The sequence below is a fragment of the Carlito syrichta genome, unplaced genomic scaffold (genome assembly GCF_000164805.1).
Source record: "Carlito syrichta isolate Samal-C Ts95f unplaced genomic scaffold, Tarsius_syrichta-2.0.1 Scaffold308881, whole genome shotgun sequence".
NCBI lineage: Eukaryota > Metazoa > Chordata > Mammalia > Primates > Tarsiidae > Carlito > Carlito syrichta.
Genome location: NW_007252977.1, coordinates 571,677 through 588,328, shown reverse-complemented (window position 1 = coordinate 588,328; position 16,652 = coordinate 571,677). Strand labels below are relative to the sequence as shown.

At 39.0% G+C, this 16,652-nt stretch overlaps 1 protein-coding gene across 2 annotated transcripts in view; it reads right to left on the bottom strand.

Annotated features, from left to right (window-relative positions):
• MET (MET proto-oncogene, receptor tyrosine kinase) overlaps window positions 1-16,652 on the bottom strand; it is a 93,015-nt gene that overhangs the window by 47,992 nt on the left and 28,371 nt on the right. For both annotated transcript variants that reach the window (XM_021716727.1, XM_008066339.2), the window contains 3 exons: window positions 13,433-13,624; window positions 1,986-2,120; window positions 1,006-1,179 (listed from right to left, as the gene is read on the bottom strand). In XM_021716727.1, the coding sequence (XP_021572402.1) occupies window positions 1,006-1,179; window positions 1,986-2,120; window positions 13,433-13,624 (501 nt within the window). The remainder of the gene's footprint in view (window positions 1-1,005; window positions 1,180-1,985; window positions 2,121-13,432; window positions 13,625-16,652) is intronic.

Genomic DNA, 16,652 nt, shown 5'->3' with positions numbered 1-16,652 from the left:
ATTTACTAAAGTCCAACTGTTCTACATGTGGATAGGGAAAATACATACTGGATCCTCACCAGGGAAGTGTTTTCAAGAAAAATGTTTTGGACCAAGACATTAAAAAAAAAAAATTGTCATGGAGATTTTCATAGTGCCAAATATATGCAATATATGCTTAAGTGACAGAGTTAAAGTGTGGCTGCCATGTCAGGGTTGCTGTCCAGTGTCAGAAGCTAAGTTTTCCATCAGCAGGAGGTATGTATGTCCTGTTCTGGACTGTACTTTCCAGTGTCTAGAAGAGAGCCTGCCAAGTGGTATGCACTCAGTAAATATTTTTTGGAATGAATTAAAGAAAAAATGGCTCACAAAAGTGTAAGTGTTAGTAGAGTCATCAGTTGAGCCTTTACTTATCTACAAGAACATTGAGAGACAACTACCAGTCACCATGGGTGGTGACCCTCCACTTGTCTCCCACATTGCCCTGGGAAATAACTTCCAATCTCATCTGTGAAGAGACAAGGCCACCATCTATGCCTCAGGCAGGAATAGACATCCTGTGTGCCCCAGTCTGGCTGAGATTACTGATTTGCGGAGTTCAGCTCAAGGTTCCAGGATATGCTATGGGCAGATTTGTTTCTGTGGTGGAGGCTCACGTCTGGGCACCTGGCATTTAAAGTAGGTGGTGAGGAATCAGAAAACGGGTGAGTCAGGAGGAAACAGGTCCCCGTGTGAGAAAATGGGGAGCACTATTGCTCATTCACCACCACTCTTTGATTCGCAGAGTGCTCAGAGAGAGCAGCTGCCCAAGGAAAAGAACCTAGTGAGTGTGAAGGAAGCACTTCAGGTGCAGAACTCACCAGAATGTGATGTGCCCAAATGCCACTCTGGGGATAAAGCCGGGAGGGAGATGGTGCGTTGGCTGATGGCTCACAGCTAAATGAGTAAGTTAAGTTTGGGGATTCTTTTTTATTTCTGGGATTTGTGCCTACGAAAAAACATGCATGACAGTAGACAGATTCCCACCTCATAGATTGCAGGCAGGCAAATCTCTTGAGTCCATGTTCCACGGGGGCATTCCTCCTTTCTCACACATTTGTCGTGGCACCAGCCACACTGCACGAAGGGAGGGGCGGAGAGACACTGACTGCAGGACTGGAAATGACCGCAGCCCAAGCCATTCAATGGGATCTTGGTGATCTGTGAAGAAAAGGGGGTAGAAAGAACTTTAAAAGTGTGTGTGTGTGTGTGTGTGTGTGTGTGTTTTGGTCAGTTGGTTGAGTAAAAATGGAGTACACAAAACACACATGTAAATATCACTTTATAGAATCTACTAGACATAGCACCATGTAACAAATCATATTACAAATAATGTAATAATGGTTAAATGCTTAAAGATTTAAAAATCAAATTCCTTTCTTCCCTCTACTTTTGGCACATATGTGAAAAACTTAACATTATTGTCCAGTGAACATAGCATTGTCATGTATTGTTAGAAGTTCTATAGAGTAGGGACGTTTTGCCCCATCTGAGGTGATTTTAAAATAAGAAGAGTATAATTATAGCTGTGAGAAAACACACTTGAACCCCTGGAAAATTCTAAGTAAGGTTACATATCATTTTGGCATCAAGATGCACGTTCTTCTCACAGAGAGAAAGGATTATAGGCTAGAATCAGGTTCCAATGTATGTTTCCAGGATTTATCTGCCTGCGCTAAAGTTCTACCATCAGAACTGTAATTCTCATTCTCTATGTTTGTTTTTCTCATTGAGAAATATAGGACAAAAGGAGACATTTTGAAAAAGACCTCGCTTAGGTCCAGTCTTCCTTGACTAAAAAATTAGCTTGATTTCAGAAGATCTCTGGAATACTCAGGAAAGAACTTAGTAGAAGAGAGGTGAATCTAAGATGAAGAGAGAAGTTATAAGGGACCAAGTGACACTGGCTGTAAATATCCATTCAGGAAGAACCAAATCCATGGACACTCTTAGTGGGACGAGCTTACTTTCTTCCCAGTGACAACCAGTGTGTAGCCATTCTGGCTTGATGGATGTTCTACAATCACTTCTGGAGACACAGGATGGGAATCCAGGAGGAAATTCACATGAGGGGTTGATGATCCCGATCGAGAAACCACAACCTGAGAAACAATTAAAAGGAAACACTCTCATTCCAACAAGCTGAATTTAAATATAAGAGGAAAATGTGCTGATAATGGTAATAACAGATTAGCAGAGCTTGTGGGTGTTTGAATTGAAGACCCAAAGTTTCATCTTGTTGTAAATCAATATGACTCTTTTAATCTCCTATCTTGAAGCCAATTTCTTCTGAACCCCCAAGACAGACTGTTGCCTAGGATTTTTAATGGTTTGTAGGGAAGGCGTTTTTTTCAATCAGCCAACACCTGCAGACAAATCCTCACAATTGTGCTGGGAACTGGAGGAGCTGAAACCCTCCCCAGAAAGAAGACACCACACATGCTACAATAATTTGGTATTATTCTTTTAATCTATTCTCTCTGTCCTCCCCAATGGACAGTTTCCCTTGACATAGTGGTAAAAGTAGTGGACAGGGAGTCTGGAAACCTGGAGCTAGTTTCAGCTTTGCTACTCTTAAGTCACATTTATAGATCTTTTGACTTCAAAACAGGCCCCCAGCTACTTAAAAATGATGTGCTGTGTTTTTTATAAACCACTGTCCCACGATATGTTATTACTTGGATTATAAATAAAGTTCTGCTTGTTGATCTGGCTAAAATGAAGACTGATGGTTTTAACGTGTGGGAAGTGAGGATTGATGATTGGTGTCATTTTTGCTCTCAGGTATTTCTAATTTGGGATGTTTCCCAGTCATATAATTTCCATCCGTCTTGTTCCCAGAACCCAGTAATAATGAAGTTCAGAGACTGTGATTAACAAACACTGGGATAAAAATCAGGATGATTATCTTAGAACAACTCTTAGATTTTAGGAGGGCATTAGAGCTTTCAGAGACTTTCATCATTATGCAGGGCATCAAGTTGCTTATACATGAGAGTATAAGAGGCTGAGCACAGTTTCAGGCTTGAAATATACTTTGTGAAATTGCCCAACAACTCTAATAGCCGTTTACACTGCATTGAAAGTACATTTACTCGCCATGGGAATGAAATCACAGGACAAACATGGGCTTCTGGGAAATTTGGATTAAACAATCACCACCTCTACCTCAGCTCTCTCATTTGTAAAATGAGAATGAAAATTATTGGGGTAATTAATTGCTTTGTACTCAAACACACACAACACTTAAATCTTCCAGGGAACAATAGTACATTATTTTCTTCAGCACAATAAAGGATAGGAGCTGCCTGAAACAATTTGGGAAGATTCCTAAACTACCTCGTTTGTTCTCAGATTGTTGATAGAGAAACTAACTGAGCTCACACAGAGCCATAAAAGTTAAACATCATGATATTTTTGCTGGAAGGTTTGTTCTACCCCAAACACTCAACACTTTCAAAACATCTCCACTAGTCTGTGTGGCTATATTTGCACAGAAGTTAAGTGATGGATCAAAGGTCACTTGGTCAGGATGGAAAAGGGTGGAAACTATTGTTATTTCCTAAATTTATGGCCCGTTAGATATTTGGAACCTTTGTGGGCAAAGAGAATAGAGGTTCAGTTACCAGTCCTATCTCCTCCTGGACAGTGGTTACAAGCAAAATGGCAGATGTCAAACTCCCAAAGCCTCTATCTCAAATTATACAGGCTTCAGTTTCCAATTCTGCAATCTTAACTCCCTTCTGGTGCTCACCTCCTCTCATTTTTTCTGCCCTCCCCTCATCTCCTCCTATATTTCCTTAATTGTTGTCAATTACTTCAAAGTGCAAAAGTTTCTGGACTTGGATTGATTGGTATACCTCTTGTTAAGTCATTTTGTCTGGAGAGCATCATATACATGGTACTTTCATAACAGGCGATTGTCAGACATTGTACTAATGTCTGACAAGTACTAAGTGCTTTAAATACAAATTTCATTTACTAAGTGCTTTAAATACAAATTTCATTTACTTCTCATGATTATCCTGCAAAGTAGGTGGAAAAAACCCCAACAACACTCCTTTTCTCATGAACAAGTCAAAACCAACACAAAACACCAGCCTGTCTTACTGCTTGGACTCTGTTTCCATCTTGTTCTGTGCTTTCCACCTCACTGAAGACGACTCATCACTATCAACCTTCCTATGGACATCTGCATTTTGTGTCTGTCCCCTTTTATTGAGACCAACTACATAACAATCACCTCTTAAAACCCCTTTTTCTTGTACTTTCTTGTTCTCTTTAATAGCATTTCCTGAATCTATAATAAGTGGTCCCTTCTTAATTACAAGGTCATCATCTTTGACTTTATCAAATATCTGAAGTCCATCTAGATATTCATTTCCCAGAAAGAATTAACCTTTTTCCTTTCAGAAAGACGCTCTTTGCACTTCTGGACTTGGGTTGATTGATTTGTGCATCAAATCACAAGATTTTTTGTCTGGACAGCAGCATATACATGGTGATTTCTTAACAGGTAATTGAGTAAGACATTGTGCTAAATGCTTTAAATACAGATTTCATTTACTCTTCATGATAATCCTATGAGGTAAATACTATTATTTTCCTTAAAGAAAATATTACAGAATTTTATCTAGAAAGTACAGGAGTCAGGTTTCCAAAGAGCTTTACCTAATGCCAGAATCTATGTGCTTGACCTCTTCTTAAACACTCAAATGCTAGACTCTTGGAGCACCAGAGTAAATACCAATAAAAAGTTTCAACTCTGAGCTCCCAAGAGCCACTAGTGTGTCAAAGCACTAAAACAAATTTCACAATATATTTGCTTGCAAATTATTCCTTGTTTTAGTAATCTTGGCTGCACAAGTTAAGTGTGCCTAAGGAGAAAGACTCTGCATCTAAATAGTTTTTGATGGCACAGAGGAAATGTTACCAGCACAGCTAGGGAAGCACTACTTTTGATCATGAGCTAGGATGAATCTTGCTTGGTTTAGAAAATAGGATGAACAAGAGAAGACAGGAAAGAATGTGGAAAAGTAAAACTTTGGAAGTGAGAATTCCATTTGTAGTTTTGAGTAGAGATTGTACCACACATGCAACTAAATGCGTTTTTAGTTGATCATTAGTCCTTTCTCTGCAGGGATACCTACTGCTCTAAAATGCCAAAAAGGCTTTTCTACCACTAATTCCTCACTTTTTCTTATTGCTGAAATTCTAAATAATAGAGTAACCAAACTTTCAAGATACCCCTGAAGCAATGTTTGCAAGAAATCAGGAGTTCCTTTTGGTTGTCATGGAGATATTTCTAGAGACAGAACTGAATTTGGCATCTAAATTTAATTCTTATGATAAATAACCTGGCAATCTTTGAACAATTAGTATGAAATAGAAGACTAGCAAATATCTTTTGAGTTTCTACTGTGTCAGCAACTAATTTTAGTATTTAGGCCACCAAACCATTTTCTTTAATGTTCTTGAAAATATGGGTCTAATGCATTTGGGGGAAGGAGAAATCGGAATTTACTCAATTGTTGTGGCTATGACCTCACATAACCTATCTGGGAGAGGACATGGGGAAGAAATATTTGTACAGATAAAATCATTGTGGCTAGGCTCCCAAATGAACAAAAGAATTTTGGGTGAGATATCTATATATATATAAAGACCAGCTCTTCTCACCTCACACATAGAACTTTATTTTTAATTAAACTGTTTTAGAATTTAATTTTTTGAAAGAATGTTGAATACAATTTAACACAAAATATTTGTGTATGGCTTTCTATCTACTACCCCCAATTTTTTTTTTTAACATGGACAAGTTAATCACTTTTAAATGTATTCACAGATTTGTATAATCATCACACCAATTTTGGAACACTTTTATTACCTCAAAAAGAAGCTCCAAATCCCTAGTTTTTCCATACCCTCTGGCCCCTGACAACTACTAATCTACTTTCTATCTCTATACATTTTCCTATTCTGGATATTTCATAAAAATGGAATCCTATAATATGTGACCTTTTTGTGTTTGGCATCTTTCATACAGTGTAATATTTTCAAGGATCATCCATGTTCATTTTTATTGTCAAATAGTACTTCTCCATATAGAGATGTCATTTTTCATTTGTTCATCACTCGATGGACATTTGGGTTGTTTCCACGTTTTGGCTGTTGTGAATAATGCTGCTATGAACATTCATGATACGTTTTTGTGTGAATATATATTTTCACTTCTCTTAGGCATGTAAGTGAACCTATATTTTTGTTTCTCTTGGGTTCCTGAGAGTGGAATTGTTGGGTCTTATGGCAACTCAATATTTAACCTTTTAAGATATAGCCAAACCATTTTCCACAGTGGCTGCATCATTCAACATTCCTGCCAGCAGTGTATGAAAGTTCCAATTTCTCAACACCTTTGCCAACACGTTATTTTTCATTTTCCTGATTCTAGTCATCCTAGTGGATGTGAAGTGGTATTTCACGGTGGGGTTTTGTGGTTTTTTTTGGGGGGTGTTGTTGTTTAGATTTCTTTGCCAAATGTTGTCTTAAATTAAGTAAGAGGAAGGTTTCTATCTGGAGGTTGACAGCCTTCCTTTCATTCCTGCTTGAGACATGACTTGGGCATCCCCTGCTCAGCATCCCAGTGTGTGTTCTGAAGAACGTGGCCTCATGGTTAGACTGGACTTCTGTAAAACTGAGTCCTTGAGAAACTGAAGGTGGGTGTGGGGTGGAGGTAACAAGGTGGAGTCTTCCCAGGAGAAGCAGTCAGAGTGAGAGGTGAAGCACTCCCCCGCCCCCCAGGTGTCTGTGCTTGGCAGAGGAGGGGAGGAGTTGGTGGCATATCCCATGGGAGGATGCAGAGCAGAGGTAGTGGAGGTGGCAATGTGGGGCTGGGAGCTGGAACTGTGGATGAGAGTGGACCTCTTGAAGGATGAGGGGAGCCCCTGGAAGTTGTCAGAGGATACCCAGAGAGAAGGTTTAATGAGTTGCTTTGGGCTAAGAATATTTTATATCTTTTGATATTCTTGGAGTAACCACAGGAATTCCTGTTGGCATTGTACTTCTTTCAGTAAGGCATTGCTCTGGGATTCAACTCTACAGGTATGAGTTCTACGTGTGACACTTCGTGGTCTTCAATGCATCTGAACTATATGGACAACACTTCCCAGGTGCCTGTGCTTGGCAGAGGAGGGAAGAGTAACATAGTTCTGCTTTACATGGTTATCCTGGGATCAAATAACACAGTAAGTAGCTCTTGTGGTAAATGGTTCAGTCTTATAGAAATGGAGATTCAAAGGTAACTGAGAGGCCTGCATACAATCTTTGAGATCCAAGTAGTTTCCTTTTATATAAACAGAGAATATGCAGTTCTATTTCAAGACAAATAAAACTGAGTGGGTGCTTCGATATCATCTAGATTGATTTCTAATTTAAAAGTTAAGAAAAATGGAGGATTTCTGTTTTAAAAATTTTAAAGCTTCTTTCTTAATAAAAGAAGATACAAAGAACTTGAAACTCCATGAGAAAAAAAAATGTGAGGGAAGAAGATGACACCACGAATACACAGGGCAGGCTATAGCTGACGTGACTTACAGATTCAGGAAGCACATCTGCTTTCTTGGTGGTTCTCAGGGCATTTCTATTGCCGTAGTAGATACACAGACTGAAATAAGAAGCTCACTAAAGCCTTGATGACGGCATGGGGGTTTTTAAACGTTTCAGAATTTAGACAACTTTCAAGAGTTTAATCTGCTTTCCAAGGTATAGCTTCTGATGCTTCTTGCCTGTCTTAGAGGTTTATGATCTTCTTCAGTGTGTGATGGAAATTAGGTGTTTAATTAGAAAGAAGTCAGAATGTGAAGAATTGACTTATTTGCTTTAATCGAGGCAAATATCTAGGTTTTTGAAATTAAAAAAAGGAAAATAAATAGAAATTGTTGATTTGTATTGATGGCTCAGAATTGAAAATGGAAAGACCAAGTACTAGGCAGCAAAAGTTGAATTAAATGATGCTTTACTCTGTTCTTTCCTTCACACTTTTTGGTAAATGGGTGAGTGCTTCTACATTGACTTGGCACCACCAAGGCCAGCCGTATCCAAAAGGCAAAACAATTTTCCTCACTGTTACAATATTGATGGATGCGTGTGTTTCAACTTTTTGAAATGAGTCAAAAGTGAGTCAAAATGAATCAATCCTGGGCTTAGACCTTTGTAAAAGTATTTCAAATGCCTAAAAAATCCGAGTAAGCTAGGAAATTTGTAAAAAGTTTAAAATAACCAACACTTTCAAGTCAATATTCCAAATATATTGATTGTAAGGTTAGCCTTACAATTGTAAGATGTGCAGAGTATATCTGTTTCTGAAATTTAAAAGTAATAAAGTTTCAAAAAACTACTGACATATATATTTCATATCTTAAAATGCCTCTCCACTTTCCAAAAAGCACCCATTCAAGAAATCCCTGATACTCCTTGCTACCAAAACCCAAAACAAACAAAAGCTTATCATTTTCCAGTGAATTAAAAAATTTATATTTTAAACTTTGCATGTAACAGTGTATAAGATATGTTTTTCTTTTCTTTTTTTTTTTTTTGAGTTGGAGTCTCACTCTGTCGCCCAGACTGGAGTGCAGTGGCCGCTCCCGGCCACCGCAGCCTCGACCTGCTGGGCTCCGGCGATCCTTCTGCCTCAGCCTTCCGAGTAGCCGGAATTACAGGCAAGCACTACCACGCCCGGCTGATTTTTTGATTTATTGTAGAGATGAGGTCTTGCTGCCCAGGCGGGTCTTGAACCCGCGGGCTCAGGTAATTCGCTCACCTCAGCCTCCCAAAGGCACGGGATTACAGGCTGAGCCACTGAGCCCAGCTAGATATGTTTTTCAAGGGTATGTTGATTCATTGTAGGGGAGTGTACATGAACTGAACCTAATTTTTATTTATGGACATAACCCTGAAATTATTGTTTATAATAAGTTATTTTTTTTACACAAAAGAACTTTCAGAACTCATGGTCATATTTTCCTTTAAGCAATATCCCAACACTAACATTCTTTAGGGATATAACTGGGTCAATGATGTAAACATTTTTTTAAAAAGCAGATGATATTTTTATCTGAACATTTTATGTAGGAGATGGTTAAATTAGCAATCTCTGAAGAGAAATGTTCGCGTTTTGGCTTCATTTGACCATGTCTCTGCTCGATGCCACCAGCATGAATGAATTGGTGATCTATGTCTACATACTCTTAAATAGCAGTAATCTCAAATGTGATGTATGCCAGGCTTCCCAACAAAGCATTGCCATGCTGCAATGGGGACACAGGAACCAAAGGAATTTGAAGACATGAGGCCAATAGATGAATGGATTCTTCTTACTGAAAGTGAGCAATTTTTCCTAACTTCACGGATTCATAATGTAATTCTTTATTTTATTAGTTATTTTTTTTCCAGCCAAGGAAGCTGACTTTTATTTATTCAGCAATCATTTATTACCTATCTATTATGTGCATAGTCTATACTCAGTGCTGCACGGAACAGTCATCAACCTAAAAGTTAAACTTCATGTGTTAACTCACTGTCTCTGCTTCCATGAAGCCTTCTCCCCTTGGTCCAGATCCCTTCTTTTATTGTGCTCATTATGATCATGAACACAGGAGATCTTTTTAGGTGATCCCTACATCTTTACGTTTCTTATTTAAGTCCCAACTTGTCCAGTTAAGAGCAGAAGAGAAAAGGATTGATATGTGGTAACAGCATTAAGGAGTTGGGGAGAAGGGAAAGGGGAAGGAGGAAGAACAAGAATAAGACCATAGAGCCCAGTGGCAGTGGAGGTAATGCCCAGGCAGAGGTCACTGGTAGCAGGCATAGTATGGTGCACACAGTAGTTGTCCAGTGAGTATTAGTGAAACTGAACTTGAAACAAGTCTTGAAAGAGCCACCCCACCCCCACTGCAGCCCTGATCCACTCACTCTCCCTGGTCTGACAGTCTTGCACAAATATTTTAATAGCAATGCTCTGCAGTTAGAGATTAAAGGCCTTATACAAGTGCTGTAAAAAAAAAAAGTAAGCATTGTTTTGGATGTAGATTAGACGGGACGCTCAGAAGGGGAGACGAGGGCAATCCCTGTGATTAGTCCTATGATCTTCACGAGAACCCCTCTTCCCTCTCCCACGTAGCTGTGCACACTCTGTTAATGTTCTTGTTCTTTTCTGCATCTCCTCCCCAATTTGTAAGAAGGCACGTTCTCACTGTTTGCTTACACTACCTCCAGCATTGCTTATCATCCTATTTTAGTTCAAAGCCTCCCAAGAGAGTGATCATACAAATAAAAACTGTTTTTGAAATCTATATCTACATTGCCATGGCTCTACAGATATCGAGACTCAAATATATGTAAACATCAGTATATTTAGGCATAGTTGCACCTGTACAAGATAAGTTACACATCATTAAGTGTTAGGAACATGTCAAAAATGTCTTCTCTGCCATACACATAATATTGTTAGCTAAACAATATAATTCTTTCTAATCAAATAACCACTGTGAAATACCTGATTCACTTTGCACCCAACAGCTGGGGATGTAGCTTGTGTTCCCAGCCAGAGCTGAACTTAAGCACAATAAGAAGGGCAGAAACAGCTGCAAACTCTTGGGAGAAAAAAATCTGCAAAGCAACTTTGCCATTAGGCTTCAGGGTAGGAAGGAAGTAAAATCATTTTTCTGTTCCTTTTCATGTATGGCAGCTGTCTTTGGGAAAAAAATTATGTCCATCCTATTTTGTAACAGAAACTTCATAGTATTTATTAAAACATGAGTTGTAGAAACATAGGCCTGGCCACAGATTTAGCACGTTAGTGCAGTCAAAACATTTCCAGAACTTGGGAGGAAGTTACTGCTCTGACAGATTAAACTGGAAGGCCCCTGCTCCTGACTCCTCCCTTTCCATTATTTGCTGTAAATAAACTGGATTTCAGTGATGTTGCTTGATCTTTCATCTGCTTTAGGCTTATTTATATAAAATGGAATGGAATGGAATTCTCATGGGTATTTTTCAGAGAAACAGATCCTCTGTGGTTCCCAGTAGCCCTTTTTCTGTATGTACTATTGTCATCAGGTAACTGTTTATGTCCCCTACTAAAATTTTAGTTCTTAAGAGTGGGTTCTGTGTCACTGTTTCCTTTGTTCATTCACAACCCTAGTGAAGCAAAGTTAGTCAGCGCCCGATACTTATTTAATGAATTAAATACTGATTTAATGAATTACCACTGATTAAAGACAGTGGTAATTTAAAAAGAATCAGTGCCACCAGTGCTTTTCATAAAATATGTATTTTTACCTTTTGTTTTGGATGCACAGTTAATGGGCAAAATGTAGTTTCGTTTATAAAACTACTCGACACAATAATAAAACATTTGTTACAGCATTTCTGCTATAATGCAACTGATGCATGACATATCTCTTGAGTGGTGGACTCTGTCACATGCAGACTCAGTCAATAAAGCAACCCATTTTATGTAAAATTTTATTAGAATTTGAAAATAGGCCAGGAAACTGATGATGTTAACAAAGTGTCAAGCCTAAAGTGATTATAGAAAGCTTAATAGTATGAAACCGAACAGGTGAGGTAACAGACAATTACAAAAAAATTTTTTTTTAAAGCAGAAATAAAGATTAAGGAGAGCAAAGCAATATAATAACACATTAGGAAATCAACAGATGCTAGCTTCTCTCTCTTTCAAATTTTTTGGAATACTATCAATGTAAATGAAAAACACATAAAAACAAAATAATACACATTTTTCCAAGGATAATAGATACAACCATATTTCAAATACGTTAGCATGTGTGTCTCTGTAGGAGAGGGCTAGGTATCCTTCCTTCAGACTTTGAGAATTTAAGGCTTGAATTGATTGGTCAAGATGGATGAGGTGGTAAGTAAGCACACTGGGAAGAGGAGGAAGGGAGAAGGGGAGAAAAGATGTAGTTAACTATGAAGGAATAGGGAGGAGACTAGTATGGAAACAACTGGATAACAGAATCTATATGATTGCTTTGGAACTAATAAGGTTTTATTTATGTGGTTTGTATTTTGTTTTTGAAGTCAGAGTCAGGCTAGAGTGCACTCTCTCCCTCAACTTGCTGGGCTTGGGTGATTCTTCCACCTCAGTTTCCCAAGTAGCTGGGACTACAGGGACATGCCACCATGCCTGACTAATTTTTTTTTTTTTTTGTAGAGTTTAGGTCTCACTATGTTGCCCAGGCTGGTCTTGAACTCCTGGTTTAAAGCAAACCTGCTGTTTCAGCCTCCCAGAATGCTGGGATTACAGGCACAAGCCACCATGGCTAGCCTGGTTTTCAACTTTGAAGAAATTTCACCATGCTCCCTAATACCAGAAAAACATGATTTACAGTTCTTAAAATATGGCCATGACCAATATCCAGACTGATTAAAGACAGTGGTAATTTTAGAAAATATTTACTGTAAAATAATACAGATATATGATGCACAGATGAGCAAGTCATAAGAAAGCCTCATCATCTTCACTTGGTTTACTAGAAGGCGTCTGATGAGGATGCTAACTATATGATATAAGCATCTCCCTTTAAAAGAAATACCTAATATTCACAGAAATCCAACATTTCCATAGATATTGCTGTCATTCTTCACTAATCAAGAATCTACTAATGAACTAAGGTTGAAAGCACCAATAACTATTAAAGCAATAAAATAAGACCAACACAAGAGCGTTTTAATATCTGCCAAGTGCTATGATTCTCGTATCTAGGAAGCAGAATTACTTCTATCAGACCTGAAATGTGAACTTTTATTGTATGAAAGTTGTTGCTATTCATTAAAAGTATTTCTTAATACAATCTGGATTTTAAAAAATATTTGAACTTCTTTGTGTCTGACCCCATCATTTTGCAGAATCAGGAGAGTCTCAGTTACAATGGGATTTTGATGGTAATGTCCCTTCCTAAGTCCTGCCACTATTTCTCAATGATGTGAATGTTTTTTCTCATAGAGACACACAGTTCACACAATAGCACTCCTTTTATTTGTAGCTTCCCTTGAGATTAAAAAAAAAAAATCGTCTGGAAATGCTTTAATTGTTTCATTTTATTTTCCAGTCACGTGATAGAAATTATGAATGGAAAAAACAAAACAAAACAACCTAAACCATTCCAGACAAGAAAATTAAAGCAACCACATGCAAACTGAAAGCTTCAAGAACTTAAAAAATAGGTCATACATTTCATAGAAAGTGGCCCAGCCTTTATTGTTTGTATCTCTAGTTTCTACTATGATTTGCACTTTACAGTATTTGCAAATACCTTACTGTAAAAACAAAAACAAATTAATTGCATAATGCCAGATAAAGCAGACACAGCTATACTCAGAAAACACTTACCTGCATGAAGCGACCCTCTGATGTCCCAAGGTTAGCAATGGTGAGATCTCCTTTAACAAAGGTGGATATAGATGTTAAGAGGACTTTATTGAATTGACCCGTGAATAAGTCAACACGTGGCAAAGCTGTGGTAAACTCTGTCCGATATTCATCACTGCGTACTTCACAGCCTGATGAATTTCTCAGAAGGGTCTGGAATAAAATATCGTCATAGTGTTAATGTGAGTCCAGATGTGAACAAACTGGTAAGAAACTTTTAAATGTGTCTTTTCAGTACTTGGAGAGGAGCAAGGATAACCATGCAGCTAGACAAATAGCCACAAATAGGCATAAATGTTTCCAGTGATTCAATGCTCCTGTTTCACGAGGCACTATTATGTATACATAGACTCTAATATTGGGAACAAACCTTACGATCACAATTTGCACCATGGATCAATATGTGTATACATAAAGATGGAACTTAGCTGGTGCTATTATAAGAAAAACAAAACCTTTAAATGTCTCGACCCTTGACATAAAGGTCATGCTCTAGCAGGCAAATCTGGTGAACTTCACCTGGGATAATAATAAATGTTGAAGTCATACCATGACATTATGTTTTCAGGTGTGTATCTCTCTGCAACTGTGTGCAGAGAGGTGCTGGGGAATGGCGGTTAACAGATAATTCATGGAGAAGCAGCAGGGCATAGACCCAAGAGCCTGCATCAAATCCTGGTCTCGAATTGCTTAGTTGTTTTATGTGATTCCTATGATCTTTCTGTATTTGGAAACTCATGTAATCTCTGTGTTTCAATCCCCCACGCCTGTATAATAGAAAAGTAAGTACAGAAATAGTATTTACCTTATAGAGTTGCTGTAAAATGATATAAATCTTTCACAATGGAACCCAGCACAAGTTACACCTCTTTTAGAATTTGTCTAGCAGGTTTGCAGTTTTCACTGGAAGTGGAAGCGTTTTAGAGAGGGACATGATCAGATTTGTGTTTTAAGAAGAAAATCCTGCTGCAGTGTGGAGAGCAGATCACCTGACAAGGGTGGCCGTGGATGTGGTGGGCCTAGTTAGGAAACCACTGTAGTTATCCAGGAAGGGATGGGTGGCTAGTATGAAGACTGTGGCAGGAGGGATAGAGAAGACTGGATAGAGAAGACCGGAGGAATTTAGAAAGTGAAATTGAAGGGAATTGGGGATGGACAAAAATAAAGAACCCAACACACATAGAGAACATTGCGGAGGTATTTGCCATCATTGTGGTAAAAGGCTCTAGAAATGCAAGAGTAGTTATATTGAATGTCTCAACATAGCTCATTCAAAGACAATTACCATTCAATCTGATAACTGTCCTTCAGGTTCAAATTCCAATGAAAAGAATTTTTAAAATATTGTTGAGTAATATATGACAATTAAGCACTGTGGATCCTTCCCACCTGCTTGACACTTCAGTCTTCTGGTTTTTCCATCTACTTCTCAGACCACAGCATTTATGTCTCCTTTGTAGGACCATCCATGCCCGGCTATCAATGTTAGGGTTTTTCTCAAGGCTTCCTCTAAGAGGGCTACTTTCACTCACTCTTCACACTCCCCTGCCGATCTCAGTTTCTCCTGTGATATCTACAATTTTTTTTTGAGAGACAGGATCTTGCTCTGTTGCCCAGGCTGGAGTGCAGTGTTATGATCATGCTAACTGCAGTCTCAAACTCCTGGGCTCAGGTGATTATTCTGCCTCAGCCTCCCAAGTAACTGGGACTAGAGGCACATGTCACCATGCCTGGTTAATTTTTTTTTTCTTTTTTTGAGTCAACTTTTCATTCTGTTGCCCAGGCTGGAATGTAGTACCATGATCACAGCTCATTGCAGCCTCAACCTTCCGGGCTCAAGCAATCTTCTGCCTCATCCTCCTAAGCAGCTGGGACTATAGGCCACTACACCTGGCTGTTTTTCATTTTTATTTTTTGTGGAGATGAGGTCTTGTTGGTCCTAAACTCCTTTTGGCTCAAGTAATCCTCCTGCCTTGGCCTTCTAAAGTGCTGAGATTACAGGTATGAGCCACCATGCTCTGCCACACCTGCCTAATTTTTAATTTTTTTTTTTGGTAGAAACAAGGTCTTGAGATGTCTGCTATTTAGGTGACACACACATTTCCATCTCCATTCACATGTCTCAGAGACCTCAGACTCAACAGGCCCACAGCTGAAACCACAATCTTTCCCTACCTGATCTTAGGATACTACATACCCCAGTGAATGGCTCTACCATTTCTTCAGGGGCACAAGTCAGAAATCTAAGTGTCACCCCTGATTCCTTCCTCTCCCTTAGTTCTTATATGCAGTCCATCACCAATCCCCTTCAATTTCACTTTCTAAATTCCTCCTGGGCCCATCCAGTCTTCTCCATCCCTTCTGCCACAATCTTCATCCTAGCCTCCCATCCCTCCCTGGTGACTACAGTGGCTTCCTAACTAGGCCCACCACATCCACTGCCACCCTTGTCGGGTGATCTGTTCTCCACACTGCAGCAGGATTTTCTTCTTAAAACACAAATCTGATCATGTTCCTCTCCAAAACACTTACTGTTTCTCTGCTGCCCTTAGGATAAAAGACAACATTTTAAATATGGCCTATTGGACTTCACAGCATCCGGCCCCTGCCTGACTTCTCCAGATCGGTGCTTGCTGCTCCAGTGAGCCATCCTGCTTTCAGTTCTCCAAACGAACCATGTATCCTCCTATGAAGGGCCTTTGCACATGCTGTTTCCTCTGTTGAAATAGTCCCTCCATGTCCATTCACCACGTTAACACCTTCAGGCCCACCTTAGCTAATCGTCATTCCCTCAGGAGGCCCGCCCTAATCTCAATAGCTTGGTGAAATGCTTCTAGTATAGATTCTCATGATACTTTCCCCCTGTGCACCACAGCACAGCATAGCTGTAACACAGTTACAGCTGCAACTTAGTATTTGCTTGTGTGATTATAAGGAAATGTGAAACTTCTCCTAAGTGGCTCTCTGCCATCAGGAACCCTGCTCACTCACCACTGTATTTGCTAGTAGTGGGTTCAATATCACACACAGTAGATATTTAATAAATATTAATTGAACAAGTGAATCAGTTATGGGTAGTAGGGAGATAAGAAACAGTATTATTAAAGCTATTTTTTTTTCCAGGAATAGGGATAGTTAAGACTTTATAAGGGGCAAATAGGAGTGTTTTGCTCCTGATTGT